Source organism: Pyxicephalus adspersus, chromosome 5 (genome assembly GCF_032062135.1).
Source record: "Pyxicephalus adspersus chromosome 5, UCB_Pads_2.0, whole genome shotgun sequence".
NCBI lineage: Eukaryota > Metazoa > Chordata > Amphibia > Anura > Pyxicephalidae > Pyxicephalus > Pyxicephalus adspersus.
Genome location: NC_092862.1, coordinates 61,578,336 through 61,604,756, shown reverse-complemented (window position 1 = coordinate 61,604,756; position 26,421 = coordinate 61,578,336). Strand labels below are relative to the sequence as shown.

The 26,421-nt window shown below is 36.0% G+C and overlaps 1 protein-coding gene across 3 annotated transcripts; it reads left to right on the top strand.

The window, feature by feature from the left end:
• Positions 1-3,018: 3,018 nt before the first annotated feature.
• On the top strand, positions 3,019-25,304 carry ADTRP (androgen dependent TFPI regulating protein). Of its 3 annotated transcripts, none has more exons than XM_072411691.1 (6): positions 3,019-3,335; positions 9,292-9,426; positions 11,107-11,208; positions 19,359-19,474; positions 23,137-23,288; positions 25,087-25,304. In XM_072411691.1, exons 1-6 carry the CDS (start codon positions 3,183-3,185, stop codon positions 25,116-25,118), a joined length of 690 nt encoding a protein of 229 aa, XP_072267792.1. In that variant the 5' UTR covers positions 3,019-3,182; the 3' UTR covers positions 25,119-25,304. The 3 variants fall into 3 exon arrangements, with proteins under 3 accessions (XP_072267792.1, XP_072267794.1, XP_072267791.1); XM_072411690.1 differs by having other exon boundaries at positions 3,020-3,335; positions 25,084-25,304; XM_072411693.1 differs by lacking the exon at positions 11,107-11,208 and having other exon boundaries at positions 25,084-25,304.
• Positions 25,305-26,421: the final 1,117 nt, after the last annotated feature.

The following is a 26,421-nucleotide window of genomic DNA, read 5'->3' as shown; positions in this document are numbered from 1 at the left end:
ATTCTGCCTGCTGCCTGCCCTGACCTCGGATTGTTATTGACCATTCTGCCTGCTGCCTGCCCTGACCTCGGATTGTTACTGACCTGCTTTTGCCTTATCCTTCTGTACCTTGCTTGATTGGACTTAACCCTTGCTGTGCTGTACCATTCTGAATAAACCTTATTCAAGGATATCTGGAGTCGGTAGTGGTTTGTGTGCCCAGGCGCATTACAATACATTTTCTTCAGTGGATCACCCAGCATCACTGAGAAAAGTGTATCCTCTCCAGCGTTGGAGAGCTTTAATAAATCAGACTGAATGGCATTTAGACCATAGCACAACACAACATTTAAGGAGGAATGTTTAAGACCTACTTCTTGAAGATACATTGTGCATGAAATATTGTCCCAAACAATAGCAGCGCCGACTTAATGTAAATCATATTTGGAACAGTTCAGTACAGCATTACTAGAAAAAGAAAATGAACAACAAACAACCATTTCTTTTCAACACTGCTCCCCGGCTGGAGGTTCTGGATAAATATGGAAAATACATGTTTATGCTAACATTAGATCTCAAAATATGACCTTGGTTTGTGTTAACTAGAAGGCCACCATCATAATGCAAAGGTGATAGAAATGAATGAGATGTGCCAAGGAACTATACAACTAATTTACCCTTCATTGGACACCCGAAGGAAAGTGCAGAGGAGGTCTAAGCACAAAACCAAATTTTGTGATTTATTTCTTGTTTTTTTAATTCGATAATAGTAATAAAAACTGTATTTGTTACCCTCTGTGACCCTTTTTGTAAATTTAACTATACTTACCCTTCTGTAGACAACATGAAATGAAATCACTGTGTAGTAAGGAAAATGTATTCTGAGACATTGTTCACACTGTCCCAGTGCATTAGATTAGAGGAACAGAATAACGTATTTATTTGGACCGCCTTACACCACTTTAAAAAGTATGCAGCATTTTTATCAACACAATGTGATGTGGCTGTCAGGATACAACCCATGGAGTCCTTGTATTTAACCTTTTCATGCTGCCACCATAAGGTATAATGGCACAGCAGCACATCAACATGCAACTGTAAATTACACTTTTGTTCTGCAGGTTTGTCAAAAAAGTGACAGCCACCTGATCACACATACCAACCTGTGTCTTGGGCACACATTTGACCTCTAGCTTATGAGAGTGCATGCAAGGCATTAGGTCTCCAAGAAATTCCTGCTGCCCAGGCCATTTAATAACTTGAACATTATTCACTGAATAGTTTAAGGGTCAGAATCAGCAATGTTTCTATGCATAGGTGACACAAGGGAGTAACTTTAGGCACTAAACTCTCATATACCTACCCTTCAGCCTGCCCATGCCCCTTCACACATAGTGCATTAGCCCTATCTATTCCAGCACCTGCAGATTCATCTCTCAATGTCTGATTCCAATGCTTTGGATGTGCCACAATCTGAACTCGCGGATACTGTAGACCAAGGGTGCCCAACAGGTGGATCGCAATCTATCGGTACATCACAAAGCTACTGCGAGTAGATCGAGGAGACCTGCCTTTCCAAATAAATTCCACCGCACACAGGAGTTATAAAGTTCAAGTTTTTATTGTTGGTAGATCATTTTGACTTGGTCATTTTAAAAGTAGCTCACAAGCCAAAAAAGTGTGGGCACCCCTCCTGTAGACACAGCAGGAAAAGAAAAGTCTCTTCCAAGCACTTGATTCTGCCCATACACCTTTATGAATTGTTGCATGCTGTGCCATATAATGGATTGGGTCTGAAACAAAGTTGACTGGTTCTAAAGGTTTAGTAATTATGTTTGCACTATATGTTTGGAAGTTTATTCTTCTTTATGTTTTATTTTGTACTAAATATAGGGACTTGTTGGTTAGACATTGGGGTACCTGCATTAGAGTGGCAAATACCTTATTTACACTGCATTGGATGTAGACAAATATATAATATGGCCAGCATTCTATTGTCTCAAATAAGCCACAACAACCTCATTATAACAATAAAATATTAAGCCATAATAACTGAATTAGAAAAGAACAGGCAGCTCTAGATCGAATGTTGCAGGTAGCCCAATGCACCCCAATGTCCAAAATGTCAAATGTAAGTTTGTTGGCTCCATAAACAAACACTTTTAGACACAGTATTAGCATGTGGCATGGCATGGAGCTCCTGTAAATAGTGTAAATAGTGAAATGTGTACAAGCATTAATAGATTATTTATCTCAAGCTGACCCTTTTTTACATGTTTATCTAACACATAAAACATTGAAAAAAAACTCCATTACATACAAATTCCATTACCAACAGCCCCTACACAGACTGAATCTCAAGTAGGAGATAGTGCTCTGTTATTAGAGATTGTCAGATATGATTGCTGTTCTGTTTTTTTCATGTAATAGTAAAGACAATGCAAGTACAAAAACAGTAACCCATAACAGTCAACCAGTGTTCAGTTTATTGTATTCAGACCAGTGTAAGATCTCTGATTGGTTGCTGTAGGTTACTAGACTTTACAGTTAGATATGTTTACAAAGGGTCCATTTTTCATAATGATTGAACAAACCCCATCTTTCAAAGAAATACAGCAGAACATTTATTTTTATCACATCTTTTATATATATATATATATATATATATATATATATATATATTACACAGACTATAATTAGTCATACATACAATAAAAACTGTCCAAAACAAATCCTGTAAAATCATATATTAGACAAAGGTGTTATACAACCCAATGCAATTCTATTACAAGATTTCTATGGAAAAGTTACAAGTGATGTCTTTGTGCTAAAATCATTAGTGTCTGTATAGAAAATGCACAGTTCGATTTAGGGATTTCATAGAAATAAGCTTAAAGTGCAACATTTAACAATGATCCTTGTTTCTTTTCATGTAAGAGTCTCACTGAAACAAAGATCTTTTTGTTTTATATGGCGTTACATAACTTACATAATCTTCTCTGATCTAGGTTGAGTCTTTAAAATCCAGTGTGCAAGGAAGTTTCATGAGAGCTGTTAACTAACACTGGAGAACCAATTTGTTCCAAATCTGATTCATTAATCAGAATAAAGCTCAGTGCTCCTCAGTTCTTTCAATGAAGCTAGTACAACAAGAACAGCTTAAGGGAACCAGTCAGTAGGACTTCTTATAAAACTGCTGGATCATGGCCACCATTTCTCTCCTGATCTATCACTGTTCTGTTTTTTTATGGTATTTTTTCCTCACCTATTTACTTTTTAGCGTTGGTACAAAAGATCCGCCAGATGGGGTTTTCCTTTATGGAGGACAGTGGAAATACTTGACAGTACTAAATGTGGTAAGGATTCACTCATTGTAATATGATATACTTGGTATATAGAAGTTAGATTTTTCATATGAAAGCTGTGGATAAACTGCAAATGTGAGAAAAGCTTTGTTTTTTACTGGTATATAGCAGTAACGGGGTGTTAGTATTTCTTCTTCATTACTATCTGTGCTCTTTGACATGCTTTTTTTGCAAAATGTTTATTGCAAATATTGTATTTTCTATATACTTATATCAGGTTTATAAAAGCTCAGTCTGCCCAAAATAATATATGGTTGGGCTCTGTGAGGTGTGTCAGCCCCTGGCCTTTTATGTCTTCGATACCTTAACAACCACATCTGATAAAAAAAAATTTAACAGGGATAATATTACTTCCCCCACCTCCTAGATTGGAAGCTCTTTGGGGCAGGGTCCTCTCCTCCTCCTGTGTCACTGTCTGTCATTTGCAACCCCTATTTATTATACAGCGCTGGGTAATATGTTGGCGCTAAAAAAATCCTATTTATTAATAGGAATAATAATAATAATAAGACATCCCATCATTGCCCCAGCAGACATGCAAAAAAAAAAAAAACTCCAGGGTGTACATTTCTAAACCCAATATATATGCAATGCCTGAAAATTTGTCATTATGATATTATGTAATTTATGTTAACCTTGCCTAAATAACAAAATCAATAAAGGATTTATATACAGAATAAGTTAAAGTAATAAATCAAAGAACATAGGATGATTTTTACAATAAGGCAAATATAAAATATATCTATTGGGAACATAATGGGTTTTTCTTAATTTTCTAGCATGTAAATTAATCCAAAATATAGAAAGAATAACTAAATTAGAGATCTACTGACAAATTTAATGATTCATTTCAGTTGTACTTTCATTTTTAGTTGTACTAAAAAATTCAATAAAAAATCAGTTTGAGTTGCTGTACTAAGATAAAGGATTTGAAATGCAGCTAGTGTAAATACTTAAAAACCATCATTATATTAGCTTCTCAGTCTTCATAATCCCCTGCATGTCTAAAATCAGACCAGGAATATCAGACATTCAGAGTTCTAGTACAGCGGGCAAAGCTGTTACACAAACAGAATCACTAATATTTTGAAACAATCTGTGTACATGTATTTCAGTGATATTCTTGGCTGTTTAGCCAAGTTTAATTCAAATGTAATTAATAAATTAGAGAGAAAAATAAATACAGAAAGATGCTGTACAGTACTGCAATCTTCATCTTTATACTTACCATAGAAAATATTTACATGAGGGACTTGTTCTTTCTAAGGGTTTTTTAAATAAAAGCATATCCTGGCACATTCCCTGGGATTAATGTGATGTCAAACTATTCAATATTGAAAGCTGAACTCCAGGCTGATATTAAACACTTATAATAAAATGATAAAAAAAACACACACAAAATGTATGTTAAATGTAGACTTTGGGTCTGATTTAATAAAGCTCTCCAAGGCCATGGAATGGAATGGATCTGGTATAGGATTTGAAATAATTTGCCTTTTGCTAGGTATTCCACGTTTACTTCAGCTTCACTGATGAAAGTGTATCTTCTCCAGCCTTAGAGAGCTTTTATAAATCAGGCCCATTGGGTCTGATTTATTAAAGCTCTACAATACTGGAGAAAATAGACTACTATAGGAGAACCTGGATGATCCAGCAAACCTGGAATATATTTCTTTAAATCATTTTCTTCTGTTTGGCAAATGCTTTAAATCCTGGACCATATCCAGTCTAGGTTTACTGGATCACACAAGTTCTCTCGTGATAGTCTATTTTCCCCAGTATTGGACAGATTTGATAAATCAGGAACATTATATATAGCTAAAATGATTTTGATTTTACTCTTTTGCAATCCCCTGTCCACAGCACTAGGAGAGGGAGGGGTAGTATTTGGGTGTGTTTTATTTACGTGTGCTGGCAAGCAACCTCCTAATAGGTGGATAGAGGAGCATTCTTTCGCTGCACCTTCCATGTTAAGTTATTAGCAGGGGCTAAGAGGTGACCTAGCTATAATACCTACCTGGAGCATAAAAAGGTCAGGTCACTAGAATGGTTGTGCCATATGGCAGGCTAATGTAAATTTTAGGGCTGAATGGACAGAAATACAAATCCTCTGGCAGGTACGAGCTGTTTGCCTAAAGCTGCCAGGTTTAAAATATAAAAACAGCATTTTTCAGCCAAATGTGAACCTTTTCTTTTCACATCTATTCTTTTTTCAGTTCAGCACTTGAATGATTATTCTTTACTTTTTGTTGTATTTTTGTTATTTCTTTCTTTTATTTAAAAATATGTAAAAAGCCAGATTCTGCTTGTGCATTATAGACAGTGGATCCACACACTGAGTTACTGCAAGTTAAATTCTGCTTTGGTGTTCATGCAAAAAAAATGTGTTCAACAAATGTGCAAAATTCTATTAAAAAAGAAATTGCCGGGGGTGTGGCCATGTTGGCACTATTGAGCGATCAGCGTTATCTAACCAGCAAACATGGGCAAAGCTAGGCGGTCCAAAGCAGTGAAGACCCCCTCCATTCCAGGCAACGGTCTGGATCGTCTAAAACCTCGATCCGGGACTACATTAAGGATTCTCCTCCCTCGGCCTCTTCACAGGCAGCCATGCTGGAGCCTGATCCTCCATGCAATCACCACCACAGGTGGCAATGCAATCTCAGGCTTGTTCCGAGACTCCGGGATTGCAAAGCACAGCACAGATACTCACCTCTCCTGCTCCTCCGATGATAGCGGATTCTGGTGGCTACAGCATACCAGGCGCAATCTTGAATTTGATGGGGCCCACATTAAATTGTTCTAGGATCTCTCTTTGCACACTCTTCAGCAGCGGCGTTCCCCTTCAGCTTAACGGCTTGCAGGGTTAGCAAACCTGCAACCAACTGCTTCCCGGAGGACCTCAAGTTTTTTTGTGAGACCTTGGGCATTGACTGTCCTCGACTCCCAGGTTGGGAAGCAGAGGCCTCTCTGCTTCCGAAGCCCCCACTGGCAAATGGTTGCCTCGAAGACGAGATCTAGTCACTCCTCCACTAGACCGGATGGGCCGGGACCGGAGTAAAAAAAAATGTTTTCACCCAGTCTTGTATAACTTGGACACTATATTTCTTGGCATTGCTGAACCTAATAGTTGTGGGGACTGGAGTCATGTGCAGGAGGCATACTTACCTCATTCAGTGTTTACCATTAGCCTCCACACTTGGCCTCACGCCTTATGCAAATGTTGCAATTGCTCCTATATTGATGCTGCTCCACATTTTCTATTCTTTTTGCATATCGGAAATGTCTTGTTTACAACTTGGCCATGTTTGTTGGCTGGTTAACTGTTATATTGATGGCCCGTGTTGCCAGCATGAAGGAGATTGCACATATTGTATTGTATTGTATATTTTTTCTTGATGAAACCCTTTGGGGGCTCCCAGTTTGCTTACCTCCTGGAGGAGACACTTACACTCATCCCATTGTTTAGTTCCCCTCGTTCCTTTTTGGAGGACAGGGTGATAAGGCTTCCTTGGTCGCCTGGGGGCGACCTAACCATGGTCCTTTGTGGTTTGTTCTTGTTTTTTTAATTTTTTTCCCTTTTTCCTGATTGTTTCTGAATTTGCACTACCTAGGAGATCCCACCCTTTTAACTTTGCACAATTGAGGCCCTTGAAGTCCTTGGAACCTAGACGGCTGAGCTGGCCTCAGCCTTTTGTCCCCTTAGCAGTCTTGGTCTTTCTAATCTATGTGGTCCATTTGTCTGTAAAGTTTACAGCTGCAATTCTACTTTCCGTCTTTAATTATGAAGACTAGAATAATGTCCCTTAATGTAAAGGGCTTAAATTCTAATACCAAAAGAAAACTAGCCTTTAAGGGGTTTAAGCGTCTTGCAGCAGCTGTAATTTTTCTGCAATAAACCCATTTTGACCAATCTGGTACCTTCACTTTTCCTCCAGATCATATCCGATATCCCAATAAGAGAGGTACCTTATCTTGCATGGCACTCATTGAGGCACCCCAGTCACCCTCTGTAATCTGTATGTTCCCAATGCGGCTCAAACTACCTTCCTGTCTACAGTTTTGGCTTGTTTGGAAGAATTTGAGCAACTTATCTTATAGTGGGAGGTAATTTTATTCTGTTTGTTTCACCCTTCCTACACTGGTCTCCCCTCCACCCTCCTCGGTGATTAAAAACTCCTACATATTCCGCCAAAATATTAGACGCACCTGCCTCTATGACCCCTGGAGCATACATCACCCCTTTGATTAACAATTCTAATTTTATTCCGCTCCACATCACACCCATACCCAACTAGGTTACCTCTTCATTAACCTTCCACTGTTACACAATAGTGTCTCTTTCTTCTGAGATCCACCCAATAACCTGCTTGGTCTTCCGATATCTGGGGCGCCTAGGGGCTTAAACTGCTTGCACATATTTTGGTAGCAGCCCGCTCACTAATTTCTTCTACATGGAAGTCCTCTCCCTCCATTAGCAACGTTTGTAAACAAGTTCAAGATGTCCATCTCATGGAATACCTTACGGTCCTCCTCAGGGATACAAAAGTTTGAACGTACATGGGAAGCTTAGGATGAATATTATTCACAAATGCTGGCTTGAAATTCTGAGCTTCATAGTGGATCTCCTCCCCCCTCACCCTCTCCTTTTGTTTACCCTTCCCCTTATTGTTTATGCTTGGAAAAAATTTTACAGTCTGCTTTTGTACTAGTTATATGAAAAAGTAATGAACTATTCCTATTGCTGTCTTGATATAATTTATATTGTCTTTTATTGTTTCAATTGCATTTTTGTCTCGGACTGCCAAATGAGTTTAATAAATAGGAATAATACTGTACTCCAAATATGTATAGTGAATTACTTTGTAAATATGACTTTATATAGTATAAAAAAACTGTTATTAAAATTTTCAATAAATAATGTTAAACATAAAATTGTGCCTGTTCATTTAAAAGTAGAAATTTAAAAGGGCACAAATGGATATGGTACAGTATTGTAACAATTGTCCGCACTCAGTTTTACAATGGAACATGATAACCAAGTAATGCACTTGGTTCCACAAGGGACTAAGCTTGGACTTTGTATTACCTCCCAATATTTATATTGCTTCCCTCTGGGTACTCCAGTTTCCTGTAATGATCCAAATACATATTTGTAGTTTAATTGGATTCTGACCCCTTTGTCTCTGGAGTATGTGTGTTTGACATTTGGGCACTCCTTCAAAGGAAGGAAAGGAAAGCTTTCTGTACTATGCTATATTATTAAAATAAGCAACAGCTACTATTTTTGTTGATAAAAAAACTGTTCTGTTGGAGTTCTCACATTCTCTGTTATATACTAAATAATCTATCTTAGACTGCCAAATACTAATACCCAGGAGTTAGGGTTTAACATATTGTTCCTTGGCAAGGTAATAGATACATTCTTTTGTATTTTATGTATCCCTTAGTGTTCTAAAGTGTATGTTTAGACAATTGTTTTTGTAATTCTCTTTGCCCTTTATGAGAATTGTCTCTTTATATCCTGTCCTGGGGACATAACAGCAACTGAAATAAGATCTCTTCAAAGTGAAAAGAAGTATGACCTCCTCTGATTAGCAGTTGTCACCAGAACAGGTATGCTCACTGCCCCTTGCATTCTGTTTGAATGACAGCTGTAATATTTTTGATCTCCCATCACTTTCTGTTCTGGTGACAATGATTGTTGGCGGGAGAACAAAACTACCCAGTGAAGAATTTAAACCTGTCAAAAGTTATTACATGTCAAAACTAAAAAACAATTGTGTTTTTATCATGATACTTGAATATATTGATATTTATTAGTAGTCATATTAGTAATATTAATTCTACATTTCAGCAATCCAAATAACCAAACTATAACCATAATAAATTTGATAAAGTTGCCTTTAGATTCTGCAATCACATTCTTTTTTTTTCTCTTCTTAAGGTTTTGCAGACACTATTTTATGCTGTCTCCTTTTTGACGGATCTCCTGCTTCCAATAAGAGGAATTAAATTAGTAAAGTTTGTTATCTATTGCAGAGACCTTCTCTTCTCTGTTCTCGCTTTTCCAGCATCAACTGTAAGTTGAAATCCTTTAAAGTGTAAAGTGTTCTCCTGGTGGGATTAGCATCAGTGTCAATCAAAATGCAGTCAACTGTGCTTGTGTATTGATATCTTGATTTGTCACCAAGAACCTTTCGCTTATTGCTCCAAGTCAATAAGAAAAGTTACTGCTGAGATTTCTTTCCTCATAACAGGAATAATGAAGACCGATGTGTGACAAACACACATTTAAGGTGTACTGTTGTGTTTTCCACAAATATATATATTATATAAAAATATATATTGTATTTTTAGACAAAATGTGCTAAAGATCACTATTTTTTTTCAGCAGCTGTGTTCTCCTATTGATCTTATTGATCTAGTCTTTTACTTGCCCTTCTGATGCCGAGAAAGAACCCCTTTTGGTCAACAGGAACTGATTGTGGCTTCTGATTACATTCATTGAGACAAGATATCATACTCACCTTAGGCAGCAGCCTTTCTTGCCTCAACCTAGTGCTGCTGCTCATACCAAAGCTTGAATTTTCTAACAGGTCATTCAAATATATATATATATATATATATATATAACCCACCCATTATTTCAAACTTGATGTGATGGTAATCTCTTCTTATTGGAAATTTGTCCTAAAAAGTTTGCAGATTTTGTACATAAATATGTACATAATATATATGATATATCGTTATTAAATAAATTAAAAAAACATTTTTTAGCAGAGAGTTACAGAAAATAAAGGATAAAGGACCATTTGGGTCTTGTGTCAGAAGAGATTGTGGTTTAACCTCTCTATCACAGTCACACAACAAGTAATATTTTTTAATTTTCAAGGTGATGTGTTTCACCCTTTTCACTATATTTTGCTGTACCATTATTGGGTGTGAGTATTGCAAATATGACCATGGCTACATTATGTTATATAGGCAAGGCATTGTAGATTAATTTTATATGCAGTACCATTCATCCCTGTGGAACAAAAATACAAAATCTAGATTTTTATAAATTGAACCACCCCTGGTCTACGTATGAAAGTATCAATGTCAATATTTGTACAAGTGCAGAGAGAATTGTTAGAAAGTATTTTTAATATAACTGTCAATGTAAAGCTGTCAGCATTTGTCACTGTCAATATATATGCAGGACTTTCATTGTCAGGTTATCTGTATTTATTTCTATCTACGTCAGGTTACATCTGTTAATATTTATTTCATTTCATTTCTCAGTGCCAATGATGTGTGTATATATTATTATTTTTATTGGTATTATTTATTGGTAAACATTGGTGACTAACACTTACCATGAATTATAATGATATTAAAGGTCACCTCCGTAGTGCTAAACATGTATTGACAAACACAGAAGCATAAGAACTATGGCCTCTGCATTTATAATGACAAAGTCTGTGGAGTTTTATAATATACTAATGTATCGCAGACGCAGTTCATGAATTCATATATTTTCAGCTCAGCCTATTCCAACATTGATTCTGGCAAATGCATGTTCCTGAAGGCTGTAATAGCACCGTAATTGCACAGGGCAATCAATAATTGTACACTGACTTTTATTAATTTTAAGTCCAATATGTTACATGGAGTAACACTCACGTTTGCCCATTTTCAAAGCTCATAAACTGTTTTATATTGTGAAAGATGAGAGTATTAGCTGTTGGCCTGATACATCATTCTAATTTCATTGCAGTTTGTTTTTTTATCCTTCTGGGCATTGTATACATATGACAGGCAGTTGGTCTACCCCGAGGGTTTGGATAAAGTCATTCCACTATGGCTGAACCATGCTGTGGTAAGTTTGCTGAAAGCTGAAAGGAAGCTTACAGCATACAGTTTTTATTTCATCCTTCACTGAATCACAATGGAAAAAGTAGATGTTTGATTAATACTTTGTACTTAAGGTGTAAGTTTGCACACAGAAGACGGTTTGTCCTTGCGATCCCATTTTCCAGATTTCTGGGATTCAACTGTCTAGGGTTCTCAGTAGTTATTAAATGTTACCCCACATCTATACAACCTGTCTAAAGCAGCCTTTTTCAAGGCTGTGGAAATCCCTGTGGAATTCTTGAAATAATGTTTAGGCTTTGGGGAACAACTGCTAAAACCAATTTTTGGGGTCAGTAAGAAAAAAACCTTTATAGGAAAAGGAAAATAATTTCCATATCCAGTTCTGACTGCCTCTGCTGTACCTTTATCAGTTAGCATTGTTTTCATCTTTCTCTGTGACCCAAGCACCCCCATGTTAAGGATTAGAGAAGGGGGGGAAGGATTCTGCTGATAATGCACATTTCCATCTCATTATGACAATCCTGTCCCTTCACACATACAAGAATTGTGGTACTGATATATTGTTTAGATCCGGATCCGAACTGGTGGACCGCGAGAACATATGGTGGTCCGTGGCTCTGGCCGTGGGGGGGGGGCACCGGCCAGAGCGGCAGATCATGTCTCCCATACGGATCACAGGCTCAGACCTGCAGTGGGGGAGTGGTTGGGTTCTGGCATCATGGCATCACTCTGGGGGAAGTTTCTTTGAAGGACATACAGCTCCCGGCGCATCTGTAAATTTAGTGGTTCGTAAGCTCCAAAAGTTTGGCGACCACTGGTTTAGATAAAAATTAAGGGAAAAATTTCTGGTTTTACTGCTGTATTTTCCCCACTTGAGAGATTTACCCTAACTATGGTCTTGATGACAGTTTTCTTAAGGTAACAGAAGGTCTATTTTTTTTAGTAATTACATGGGTGATTTTCAATTTTCACTTTTGTCATTTTTCAATCCAAATCTGTTGCCCTCAGATATATTTGAGAAAATCTGACTGGGGTTGTGTGCGCTATGAGGATTGCAGTGGAGTGTAGAAGTGAGCAGTGTTTTGTAAAGGGATCACAGCTGAGATGTGTTGGTAGAGAAATGCCGGGGAACAGTGGGCAGAGAAGATTAGTGTTGAAGGAACCCTGCAGGACATCCTCAGGTGAGTAGAGTGAAGATGGTGGAATGGCTATCAACAATGAAAGAGGATTGCAGAGAATGACTGTGCAAAGTTTAAGCTTAAAGGAAGGTTAATGGTAAAGTTACCATCTGTAGTGCCAGGTACTAGTACATAGGTTTAGGGGGTGCTACTGCAACCTCAGGAACTGAAAGAACAAACTAGTATTAGATCATGGAGATGAATTGTCCATTTATATCTAAAGAGTAGGTGCAAAAAGCTATAGTTCCGCCATAATATTTTTCCACAGCTTCCACAGGCCTGTCTTTAACATATTCCAAGCTTCATGTATTGGCTTTTAAAATCATCAGCTAAGTATGTTTTTAATTAAAGTTCAGGGCTAACATTTGCACTTTCATTAACTTTCTATAGCCCTCATCAATATCCCCCCCTTCCCATCCCACACACATACACAAGTTTTTTTTGCGGGTTCACTATTGCACATGTGCACAAATTGATCATTCTCAAATTAACATGATCTTCAGTGTCAGCTTGGTGACTGAAATAAAAACTCTTAGTATCCATTATATATGCATTTTTTTCAGACTGCTTTGTTTGAGCAGTATCTGTATATATTTGTGATTTGTAGTTTACCGCCCTTCTAGTGCACGTTTTATTTGCATTGATTGCTTTTGCTAGCAGTTACCTTGACCATGACCAAGCTTTTTTTAAAATATTTATAACTGAAAATTAATTTTTATTGATACCCACTACCAATAGAATATGAAGAACGGTCAGAATAGCCCCTTTCTGAAACTGATTCGAAAACTGCCGGCTGTTTTTTTTTTGCTAGTACCATCTTGACCATCTTGAGAGAAACTCATAATGTATAACTAATTAGTATTTATTAGTTTGAGGTTTTTCCCAAATCTGTGTTGCTGTTACAGACTTTTTTCTCATTTCCTGTCTAGCAAGACACTAAATAAGAAGAACTCTCTTTAACAGACCCATGATGGCAGTAAAAATTCAATAGAAGCTCAAATCCGTTCCCATTCATCTTAAAATTAGAACAAAATGCTTTTGGTTGAAAATATGGTATGCATTCTCTATCTATGAACTTTTCTTATTTTTTCTATTTTATTCTGTTAGATTTACCACTGACAGTGTTTTGTTGGGCAGAGACAAAAAAAAGATTTTCATAAAATTCCTATATTCCTAAAATCTCTATTCCCTATTTTCCTATTGTTATATGAGAGGCTAACCATACTCTTAGACAACATAATTTCGATCCTCTGCAGACATATCAATACACCTATAGTAAGTTTTTAGGGGGTGTAAAGATTTTCAGTGTTTTGCATGTTGAGACATAAGGGTTAGCAGTGTTTTGCAAGGGGGTAAAGGGTCAAAACATCTGTTGAGGTATTTGTTGATATCCAGGGCTCCATTATACTCTGTACACTGTGCTTACTACTTTATATTGCATAAAAGCTGCACTCAGTAGGCTGGACTGCACTTTGCTTACTCCTGAACTTTACCTAATGCTATATTGTAATCATATATGCAAATTGTATTAACAGCTGCTGGTTGTTGAGTAGCTCTTTAATTATTTTAACAACGTTCTCCTATAAGGTAGGCTCATAGTATATTAGTACTCTATCTATATTCTATGTGTGGGAAAGCATATGTAAAATAGGAGTTCCGGTTTTTAGTAATGATTTTGCTGAGGTTTGTATGTGGATATTTGGTGGAGACAAGGACTGTTGCATATAAGTAGGCTCAGATTCTAGTTAAAGTAGAGATTCATGGGAATTGCCAAGCCACTTTATCAGTTCTATCAGTGTAAGAAAATACCACAGCATTTATATCCACACAGCACAAACACCCTAAACTAAAATCACAAGGGAATGTGACACTGCAAATTTTCAGGTGTGAAATTGTTGAACCACCTTGTTCTGGTTACATACTCCCATCCTAAGTGTCAGCAGAAATAAATAGGTTTGAAACCTTCAAATAGCAAGGCTGAAGGTTGGCTTTAGTAGTTTTAGTTATATACCTAAAACAAGCATGCCAATAATTCTGTGGTAAGTTGTACTAGCAGAACACCTGAGCTGCATTCTGGGACAGTGAAGTCAAGGTTTTGAACACCAACAAGACAAGCAGTGTATTTTAGAACTAAATCAGAAATGGCAGCTGACAAAATGGGGGTGATTTACTAAATGTATTTAAGCTGTTTACTTAGCATAAATATTATATTAGGATTATTCACTTAGCTAAGTAAATATGGTGCAAATTCACTTTGTAAGGAATATCCATTTCATTTGCAAAATAAAAAAAAAACATGGTTCTGGATTCTCAATTAAGATTCTGAAGTCAGCAAAATTCACTTTATTACCTAAGCTGAGTTACTTGTCCTTTGCATAGAGTTCATTCACTTTGTTAACTGCCTAAACTCCTGTAGTAAATAAACTCTAATTAGTGTAGGTCTGATTTTTTTTAGCTTCCTTAACCTCCTGGGTGGTTAATTTCTGTTCGGATTTATATGTCTAAAAGCGGTACATTGGTTTTCATGAAAATTTATTTTACAGTATAATATATTAGTAGGAGTATAATAAAGTTTGAAACACAAAATCATGTCAAAAAAATAAATTAAATAACTCCCGGGTGACTCATCAGATGTAGAGGATGTCGGCCAGAGGATGTGAGAGGACGGGGATCGCAAAGAAGGATGCCGGCGGACCAGGTAACGTAGTATTTATCATTGTTTTTCATTGTTTTAGCTACCCCAAGTATGGGTTTTTTTTTTATACTCCGAGTCACACCACTGGTGAGGATTAAAAGGAACTAAACCCAAAACGGCAAAAAATACACTCACCTTTAATCCCACAGGCCAGTCCAATCGCTCTGGGGGTGTCCTGCATCGGGTCCTGCATCGTCCTGGTATTCGTCCTGGAGCCGGCACTCCGGGCACCGCCATCTTCTCTTCTTCTCCTTCCTATGTCACCTGACCCAGGCACGAGATTGGGTGACGTAAGATGAAAAAAAAATTTCTGATCTCACTGCGCATGAGTGTGATCGGCAAATTTAGTTTTTGCACAAAAAGTGCCCAAGAGCCTCCTGGGATGCTTAGCGCTTCCATTCATTCTCAACCACCTAAACGATCAAGTAGTTGGGGGCAGTGCTTCACCCTTTTTTTTAAAAAAACGGGTGTTGCGTTAAAAAAAAAAAAAAGAAACAAATACACAGAATTTTTACGCTACATAAAAAAATTGTGAGTTTAGGTAAGTCTCTCTCAATGACAGCAGAGTGTGGCCAAACCCACCCTTTGTCATGGCCTGCTATGCTTGCCACATCATTATTCTGCAGGACCTTTTTTTCATATGGAGAGCATAAGGAAAAAGAGCATTCAGGAGGAGTGACAGAAGGGGGGCATATATACAAAGGTCAGTTCTTGCATCAAAAAAATACTTAATTTTTCTCACCGGAAGATAGGTGTAGAAAGATTTAGATACCTCAAGGGATTTGCTACTACAGAACAGAGAACCATTTGAAGCCTTAGTCTGTCCCAATATTTTGCCATGTAAGCTAGTGCTGAGTTTTCCAAAAGTATTATGCTATCCTGTAAAATTATCTGAAAGCTATGCCCCCTTCTGTAAAATGAGGCGGAAGCCTAGCGCAGGATTACAGTACTTTACCAAACAAAATATCACTTTAAAATGAATCAGTTGAAAACTCATCAGTAATAATATACTCAGCACCATTCTAAAGCACAACTTCAGGGTCTTTTTTATTTTATTATATTTGTTTGTTAAAAAAAGGAACTCCTGCTGCAATGCCACCTTTAGTACTTCTTGCTTTCAGGATTATCTCAGCCTTCCAGTTTAATAACTGGGAGACTCAACCTGGATAATGGTACTATGAACACAGGGCCAAATGCCCATCTTCTCTGAGAGGGTATCACTATGGCACTACCCATTCATCCAGCAGGCCGCAAGACCCAGAGCTTGGAATCAGACTTTAAGCAATCCTATGTCTAATATGTATACTACAAGCTTTATACATATATCTACATTCATTCCTTTCATTAGTTTGAAATATATTTGTATTCCATTTCAACCTTAGATATTAATAATTGCAGAATATCTAATACATAGAGGCAAGATGTGTCCTTTACACTTAACATAGATATTTGATTAGTTCCACCTAAATTATACTGTTCACCCTAAGCAAAGTTAATTTGTAAGAGTATAAGTGTGCCCCAATCCTAAAGTACCATAAATTTAATTAATCCTGTTTTGCAGAATATACTACATTGTATAGCTTTGCTGTTCTGGCATATTTATTTCCTTTGATGTCTCTTATTATGTGCTCCAATTGCAGCATAAAAGATGAAATGCAATCTAAGTTCAGTTCCTTCTTGCATGTAGTAGTCTTGGTCTATACACAGTCTTCTAATACTGAACAGCAGCCAACAAATAAAGTGTAAGTAAGATCAGCCTCTTGATTCAGTCAGTTTTCTTGTCTATGTAGCTAGCACAGAATTTAGGGAAGTCGAAAGAAACATTGTTTTTTTCAAAGTCGCTGTACTACTCAGTTATCACAACCACTTTGTGGTACAGTCTTATTATAGAGGCAGTATAGGGGACAAGGTCTGCTTGTGTGCTGTGACCAATGTCTTTCTGCTACTGCAAAACCAGCTTGTCAGACCCTGAGCAATGCAAAAGTCAGGATGCCAATATATTCAATATCAAGCAAAATTGTTAATATTTTTATGGGAAAATGGACAAGAGACCTGGGCAGAGAGCTCATCACTTGTTTTCAATGTGCAGATTTGATGTGTTCATAATGAGCTCTATTTCTGCACCCTATTTAAAGTGAATTTAAAGAGTTTTAAAACCCCACTTAATGCACATGGAATACAGGCCCCAATGACAACCCACCTCCCACCCTTCCTTTACCATTATATTATAATGATATATTAATTGTTTTATACTGAAACAACTGTAACTTTTCTATGTTAATTATTTTGGTATTTTATTATGTACAAAATAAAGTTTTTAACATTTTTGGGTATGTTCCAATTCTCTTTCCCTGAGGTGACATTAGTGGTTTGCGACTAAACTGGCAGACGTTTATTTTGTTTTTCTTTTTTTTATAACGTTTCTAGGGAAGAGTAACCAAAAAATTAGGATCTAAAGTAATGTTAAAACACAAGAAAATATACATTTTCAGATCTCGATTAACTAATTGACTAAAGGATGAAAGGAGGTACAGTGTAAAGAACCCAGACAGGGTACAGAAAGGATAATAGAGATTGTAAGGGCAGAGAACTTATCACAACGTAGCACCCAGGGCTCTGAGATGGTACCATGGTGAGTTGTGGAAGACTTCAATAGTTCCTTCCAACTGAGTAGGAAGAAGCATCTTATGCGCATATCCAGGTGAGGAAGAAACAAGGAGGGTGAGGAATGTGTACAAAATAGCTTGAAGAATTATGATTTGTATAACTTAAAATGCAAAAAGCAGGGGTCGGAGTGCAGTGGTCAAAACTATATAATGTATAACATAGCTTTCAGAGTTATTGTTGGAGGTCTGTGTGTTGGGTATTAAGTCTCCTTACATTTAGCTGGTCTTTGTTTTTGCACCATAAGTGTTGCTAGTCATAGTGTTCCTCCCCTATTAAGTGCGTCTAGTCATCAATGTATGTGTCCGTACTGGTGACTAGTACTGCGTGCCTCCTAATTTGTGGTCAGTCTTGTGTGCCCCCATTGGTGATTAGTCCTTTGTGCCCCTTTTTGTTGATGGGTCAGTGGTAGCAGTGGATATCCTTCCACCAGGTTCAGCATACATACAGCAAGGCAAGTCACTCTGACCTTCCTACTACCAAACCTGGATAGGAGTTTTAATACGCTTTTCTGGATAATGGATAGGTATGAAAATGTCCAAGATTTGCATAACTCATAGCTTGTCAGGTTGAGGACTAGTTCATCAAGTTCAACAAATAATAAAAAAAATAACTATATTTATATTAGATAATCTGCAAAATTCACATGCAATATGGGAATTGCTAAAAGGCTTTTTGTATACCTGTAATAGGAAAAATTTTTTTTTGCACTCTCTTAAGGCTGTGCGCCTTTTGTAAATGTCTCCCACTACATTTATTTAATAGACAAATGATGAAGGTTATTTGGAACATAAATGCTTCAAATATATGCACATATCATATTCAGTTCAATCTATTAAATTCCTCCACATTAGATAACTAGAGTACTTGTGTCTATCTTTTAAAAAAATATCCATTACCCAGACAAGTGGGACTGAATTTACTATAGTTATATCTGTATATTGTGACATTCAAAAAAAAAAATTCAATTTAATTGAATAAGTGTTACAGTGGATATAAGGTATATATTATTACAACCTTACATAACTAAGAAAGAGAGAATGTCAAGTCCACTGCAGTCCATCTTCAATTAATGTTATATATATATATATATATATATATATATATATATACCGGTATATATATATATATATATCATGCACTTTTGCAAATGTTAATCTATGGTATAAAGTAAGAACTCAGTTCTAGGAAATGAAGGATCATAACCTAGACATAAAAGCATGGGCATTGATAAAAAAAAAACATTGTTAGGGATTCTGCTTCTCAATGTTCTAAAATGTGCTTAAAACCTTTTCAGTGTCCCCACTGGATAGATTTCCAAGTAAAAATTACTCCTGCCAATTAGCATGTAACATTAACCCCAGTGCAGTTTAGTATTCCCAATAGACATTTTCTAGAAACACATCTTTATCTTTCATGTTTCTACAACTGTATGCTGAAAGAATCTCATTAAATTAAAAATTTGCATATCAGTGTTATAATTTTCTGCACATTTATTTTAGGATCACATTTGAATAGTGAGCAACAAACAGTATATTTTTACTATGTATAAAAAAATATCCAATTGAATACCAATTCATCTGATGCAACTAAAATGTGTTTTTGTTTGTTTTTCAGCACACAGCTGTGTTCCCTATTGCTGTCTTGGAAATTGTAACATCTCCACATCACTATCCTCCAAAGAGAAAGGGACTCACTCTCTTGGGGATTTGCTCAGTAGCGTATCTAAGCTGGCAAGTAAAAAGAATTCAGAATACTTACATGGTTTCATTTCCTTTGAGAATTCAAACATAATAATTTCTAAAATTTTCACTTTATCTGTGTTGATTAAAAGATTATTAACAATATATTTTAGTAACAGCCACTGACAGAATAAATAAGTTAAATGGCATTTAAAGTGAAATTAAATTAAAAAACATCACTTTCCACCATCTGCAAGTTCACAAAATATACATAATGATGACAACCTTCAAAGGTTCTATATCTTCTCCCTTCTGGAGCTATTGCTGTTTATCACCCCACTGATCTCACCCACACATGCACCAGTCTTACTACATTCTAGTCTGCAGTGTTTCATTCTGCTTTAATCGTGTTTTCCATTATCAGAAAAAAACTTGATTATCTCTATTTGTCAGAAAGTTTACTTTTTTTTCTGAACTGGAATTGCCAGAAAAGTAAAGTAGACCCCAATTTGCCAAAATCCTTAAAGCTGTTTTTATTTGAAAATGGATTGGTGGGTTTTCTATGACATAACCTCCACTAGTTCATTGAACAATAAGACTAGTAGATTTTTGCTGAAGTTATTAAGGATTACTTTAAGGTGCCTGGAATTATTTCTACCCAAGTGACTCAAACAAAACAAGTAAAATCAAAACTCCTCAGTAGGATAAAATGCTTACGGTTGATCTCTGGTTTATTGTTGAATATAACTTCTTTTTGTACTTCTGTACTCCAGAATGGACTTCACTAGTGCGATGTTCAGCCACATCCACCCATGTCGCTACCTGGGACATGGAATTTTGCATATCTAATCCTCCAGCCTTTTCACTACCCCTGGTCTTTTTCTCCCTTGGACTACTTTTGCTCAGTCTGTTTTCCCTCTTCTGTCCTTACCCCCTTCATTTATTCATATGAGCCCCCCTTTTTTTCACTGTAAATAATATCTTATTTTTCATTTGAAATCCAATAGTGAGCCTCCCTGAATAAAATGTAAAAATATTCAGCACCATCAGGCTTTCAAATTACTATAATAAAACTGATATACTTCCCTTGGTTGTAGATGGACCACCTTTCTGACGCAACATCTCTCTTTTTACTTAGTGGAAGCAATCGATTGAATATTTAGCCATAAAATTACAAACAGTCAGTTACAAACTACTCTATGCCAAATGTTATCAGCCATTTCACTTAAATATTTCCAAAGATCTGTGCAGGTGGAACAAAGCAACAGAAACATAGCTTCGTCGGGTATATAAATGAATCCCTCAAAACGTTCAAGAATTTTCTTTATCCTCCAAATAGTACTTATTAGGCTAAGTAGATGTTTCTTTACTCTGTAACGCAAAACAAAGATTACTCATCCTTTACTAGAAGTAGGGAGTAGCCTATGATCTATCAGACCAGTATTTATATCACAGAGCCACAGCATTACCAATAATCTTTGAATTTAATTTTAATGTAAACAATAAGGTATGAATCTTGCTTGATAGAACTATTGCAGGGAAGAATTAAGCCCATGCTCTATAGCTACTTACCAGCCACAGAGTCTAACTCCAACAACAATTCCATTAACAATCTACTCCTTTAAGATATGTGATAAAATTATTAAAAATGAAGCTATGACACATTTGTTATCCCCTAATATACAAGTAAGTGGTTAACTGGAGGTTCAGATTGGACAAACATATTACTTTTTTTTTTAAATTGGTAGATTGGGAAACATACTGGTATAAACTATAGCAAATGGTGATTCCCTTTTCGCTGAAGAATTACGCACCTACATGGCAAGCTTCCCAATAAATGTTTGGAGATATTTTCAGTTTTGACATTTTCTTTGTATTATCTATACACAACTAGGATCGTTAGTCTCTTAGTTTAACCAGCTCTATAACAACTTTTGTGGGCAAACTTACATCAACTAGATTATTATTCACCACTTCAAAACTGCCCATTATAGAACTAATTAAAAATCCTTCTTCCCATATAAGTTTGAATATTCCATCTGAGAAACTTTGAGGGACAAGATAGTTAGACTAGTTCACATCTCATGTAAAAGTAGTTAAATACAAGAGACAAATTTTAAATTCTTTTTAAGGTGCTGTGTGCCATCAATATTAGTTCCTATGTTCCGATTTACCTTTCTTTGGACCTTTCTCAAACTCAAACATTTCTGAAGTGCAATTACAATGCAAAAATTAACCCTTTAGATCTTATCACTGGCAAAAGGCTGATTCACACTTTTTGGAAAAGGCTTTATTAGACAAATGGGAGAAAAAGATATCTTATGATAGATAATATTAGCATCTGGGCTTCCTGATAAACTAATTAAATACTAAATGCAACAACTCATAAGAACTCATTATCTGGATATTGCTGACCAAAAACACTACACCTACAGTGTGTCAACCTTGCCTAACTGTATTTATTAGTGACTAAGATGTTGGGTAACTTTAAACCCTTACTTTCACTAGCTAAACCTTGAACCACATCTATACCCACTGAGCTACTTGAGAAGATGTAGCATCAAATTACATTGTAATATTTTTTTTCATCCAGCCAATCTTGATTTGAACCATAACACCCCACATTCTAAACCAGAGTATCTCAACTAGGGATTTGTGGAACACTGGGGTACCTCCAGAGGTTGCTAGGGGTTCCTTGAGCAATGAGCAATTTTTGACTCTCTCAGTTTAACTAATACCAATGATCTTTTTGAGCATTTGTAAGAGTGACATTCTTCCAACTGGCCAGCAATGAAAGAGGCATTCTTTCTACTGACAACCACACTAATGTACTATGAGTTGTGGATATAGTAATTACAGAAGGGGTTCCCTGAAGCGGTTCCTCCATGTCAATAGGGTTGGGAAACAAGTCTGTAAACCCTCCTGTGTCAGAATCTTTACAATATTATTTTCACACCAGACCAAAAGCTGTGTCAGCTACACATTGATAACCCTGTTACATCAGAGCACCTGTTCAACAATTTCAAGGGCAAAGTAAACTAATGCTTAAATGCAAATTTTATTTTTCTTTTGACAGCTAATATGTGTCTTTTATTTATATTTTTTACCCAGATAAAATGAAGACCATTACTACTGTTTTGCAAGATTGCATTACAGTTACTTTACCTTTAGTATAATATTTATATTAAGCAAAACAAGACAAAGCAGCATTGAGTGTATTAAGGAATCCCCATGAGAGCTCTCTGCAGGTTTTCCCTGAATTATGGATGACTAAGAGAAGTCAATAAACCAAGGATTACAAACAAGTCAACTGCTTTGTTTACTTGTGTGTCCCTTATGATTATACATGTAAATGAAATTTACTGGAACACAGATTTCATGTTGTGCATATTAAAATCTGGGTCCAATGTAATGATAATAACTAAATTTCCTGTAAAGGAATTGATACAAACAGCTATTTAGTTAGCTCTTAGAAACTGTGCAAATAAGCTTTAATGTATTAGAAATGTATATTTAAATAACCTGAACTATAACCTTTGCCATCCCCAATTTTTTTTTTAGTTGACCTCACTTCTCCCCACCCAGTATAGTTATTTTGATATTTCTCCATGGGACAAATGTTAGTTCACAGTTTACATACTTCTACTTTGGTTTTCTCTCTTTTAAATATACTGTTTTAATATTATTTCATTTTCTATTTTTTTCATTTGTAGGGTTCTTTGGATTTACATTGCAGATGGTAACTGGGTTTACCCTTTCCTAGGGTTATTAAATCCATTAGGTTTTGTATTATTTTTACTAGGCAGTAATATATTGGCAGCATTGGTGTACGTTGCTGGAGATACCCTCAATTATCTAGTTTGGGGTAAGTTAAAAAAGGCAAATTATTTACTTATATGTCAAGGCAAACATTTTTATGCAGTGAACAAAAGAGAAAACCCTGTTTTTCTGCTTTCTTGAGTTCCATTAGGGAGATTTGTCCTTTCCTTCTTTCCTACTGACAACGTATGATTAGAAAGATAGTAAAAAGGTAAAGCAAAATGGGAATGATGTAGTAGCATTGATAGTCAGATTTATCAGATTTGTATTTCTGTCTGTGTCTGCTGCATATTTGACTTGCATGGAGTTATAATGCTCGGCAATCTATCCAAAAAATGTTTGTTTAGTTGAGCAAACAATGTTTATATAGTAAATCTGTATCTGTAATCTTCCAATGTACTTATCATGGCTGCTACAAGGAATTCTCATTATCTATGGGGTTTTTAATTCACTTTATTTTACATGGAGTTTAGCAAGCATAGTGGGGCTTTTTTCTGCTACAGAATTCAAGTCTCCATGGTAGTAGTAGTAGTGTTAGGGCTGAGACCTCACTGAAGAGTAAACACCAGAGTCTCTGATAATTAAAGCCTAACTAAACCCAACAATAAGCAAAGTAAATTCTAATATTAATCAGGTTGATAAGTGAATAGAAACAGTAAGTATATAGAAGCAAAGAGGTGGAGAGAATGCCTGTTTAATAATGTGTTTTTACGCTGCATTATATCTCATTTCCTCCCATCTCTGAAATCAGGCAGTGGTAGACATCCAAATGTCACCATGTGAGTCCCAAAGTAGGTAAAACAATAAATGTCACACTACAAATACCAACATCCCAGCATGACAGTGGAAACCAGGTGTATACATTGGGAGGTGAAACTTGGACTTGTAGTCACAAGAAGTAGGTGTGAGCATTTGTAAGACCTTACTCTGTTAACAGAAAAGTAAAAAAACACAAGAGGTCAGGGAAGTGGGGATAGGTGCACAGCTACAAAATGGATTTGCAAATTTGTAAAATTCCGTTCCAAATGTAATTCCTATAATTTTTACTTATCAACATGATCATTTTAGGAATTTGCCTTGTTAAATTTGGGGTTTAGATGTGCTTTAGGAGTTGTGTGTTTTTTTTTTTTTTATTCCAATTAGCATCTGCTCATAATTGAAATATTGAATAATGGATGAAACAAATCCATAAATCATTTTTAATCCATATTTAGTAGGCAATGCCTAAACTGACCTCTTTTGGCTTAACATATCTCAGCAAACTTTGACAGCAAATGTCAGTTATTTCATTATAAATGTATCCAAATTTGAAGGATGACTGGTGACTGCTAAAGGGCCATTTTATTTTAATTTATAAAAATTTTAGTTAAAAAATAAGTATTCCCGTGACAAAATAAAATTGTTCCAAATATATTTTGGGAGTATAAATTACCTTTATTGAAAAAGAAATGAAATTAATATTTTTGCATCTTAAGTTGTTTTTTTGTCAGTTTAAGACATTTTTAAGCAACAGGCTGAGACAGTCTTGCAGTGTTGTTTTTCTAATGATATTTGCAATTTTCTGGCCATGATTCAGTAGACTAGCAAGCTTTTTCAGTAAGGCAAAGAGCAAGCATCTAAATATATCTTTCCAGGATGAGACTTTAGGGAACTGCATTCTAGTTGCAACAGTTTACAGCACTTTGCACATTAGGGTTGCTTTGTGAAACTTTTTCAAATCGAATCAGCACATACTGTATATGTTTCTCATAATGACATTCAATGTGGGTTTTTTTAAATGATTTAAATTATGTCTACAAAGTTTACATTTTATAATTTCTGTTTTTTTCCTATTATGCCAGCAGGAGAAGCTCAACACAAGAAAATGAAAATGTAAACCTCCTTGGCAATGCAGCAAGCCCTCCAGGAAGAGTAGAGAATGGATGTGTTAACATATCCCTTTTCTATAATGTAGAGCTCAGTAGCAATCAGTCATAACTGACAGCATGTGAAATTGGTCTATTAAAGAACAAAGAAACAGTCAAAGCATAAACCTTGTCCACCTATTAAATTGAAAACTACACATTTTTGTGCCTTGTGAACTCATTATTATGATTTACAAATGTATTTAACAAAGAACAAGTTCAAGTCAGTCTCCGGTCTTCTGCTCCAGGAAATATTAACTAAAAAGTCTTTACTAGAGTTATATGCAGGTTGCAGAACATATAAGGAATATACAGGAATAATTAGGTATCCTCATTTCCATGTTAAGGAGTAATAACATGTGACAACTACTTGCTGTTATGAAGCACTGTCTGCGCTGGTTACACCGCTACTTATACTATTACATTACACTGCAGCATAACAATAAAAAAAGAAGAAACTTAAAGGCCATTCTTAATGATTTGTTCGAGTCCTTAATGAATGGATTTGAGAAAACCAATGAGTTATACTGTATGTTGTTTAACTTGAATTATGTTATGTGTCTGTACAATGTACTATGAAACAGAGCCACAGGCAGAAGTAGAAGATGGAAATCACAATTTAGTATGGTTTGGCATTTTCTTAGTATTGTCTGTATAAATAAATCCAAAGGGTGAAAAGTGTTTCAAGAATCCATGGGAGAAAATAGGTTTGAAGATGCAGCAGATGTATATGTGTATATATATTTATTGCATAATGATATCGCATTTCAGAATCCTGAGTGAGCCATTCATTCTCCAAAGTGAGGGAGCTCACTAAATACAGTAAAATTTAAAAAAATGTTAGCAGGTTGTTCATTGCACTTGGGTCAGGCAATGTACATTCAACACTGAAACATAGTTACCTGCTTGTTTCAGAAATGAACACTTGAGTTGCACTGCGGAATAACTAATCTCCATGTGCCTGCATAGGAGGTATATCATTCTGATCTGGCCAATCAAGATGGTAAGAACCCAGAAGAAGACTGGGTGAAGATGGCGGGACTGGTGCCATTAGGCAGGTCCATTTATTTTATTGCAGAAGGAACATCACTTGTCTATTCTGCAATCAAGAATCTGACTGCTCACAGTTTATTTTATTATGTTTAGTTCTGCTTTAACACAAAATTCTTAATCAGAAAATTATCTTTCCATTTCTTTGTTTTTGGTGGCAATTCAATTTTTAAAATTTTCCTGTTAGTTTCTTTCCTAGTTATATTGATCTCCTAGCAGACAGAC

Bases quoted from the DNA above. Each gene is read 5' to 3' on its own strand.
- ADTRP (XM_072411690.1), top strand. From the start codon at position 3,183: ATGGCCACCATTTCTCTCCTGATCTATCACTGTTCTGTTTTTTTATGG. The intron at 3,336-9,291 runs GTAAGGATTCAC...TCTCTTCTTAAG, and splicing joins ACTTGACAGTACTAAATGTG to GTTTTGCAGACACTATTTTA. The intron at 9,427-11,106 runs GTAAGTTGAAAT...ATTTCATTGCAG, and splicing joins TCGCTTTTCCAGCATCAACT to TTTGTTTTTTTATCCTTCTG.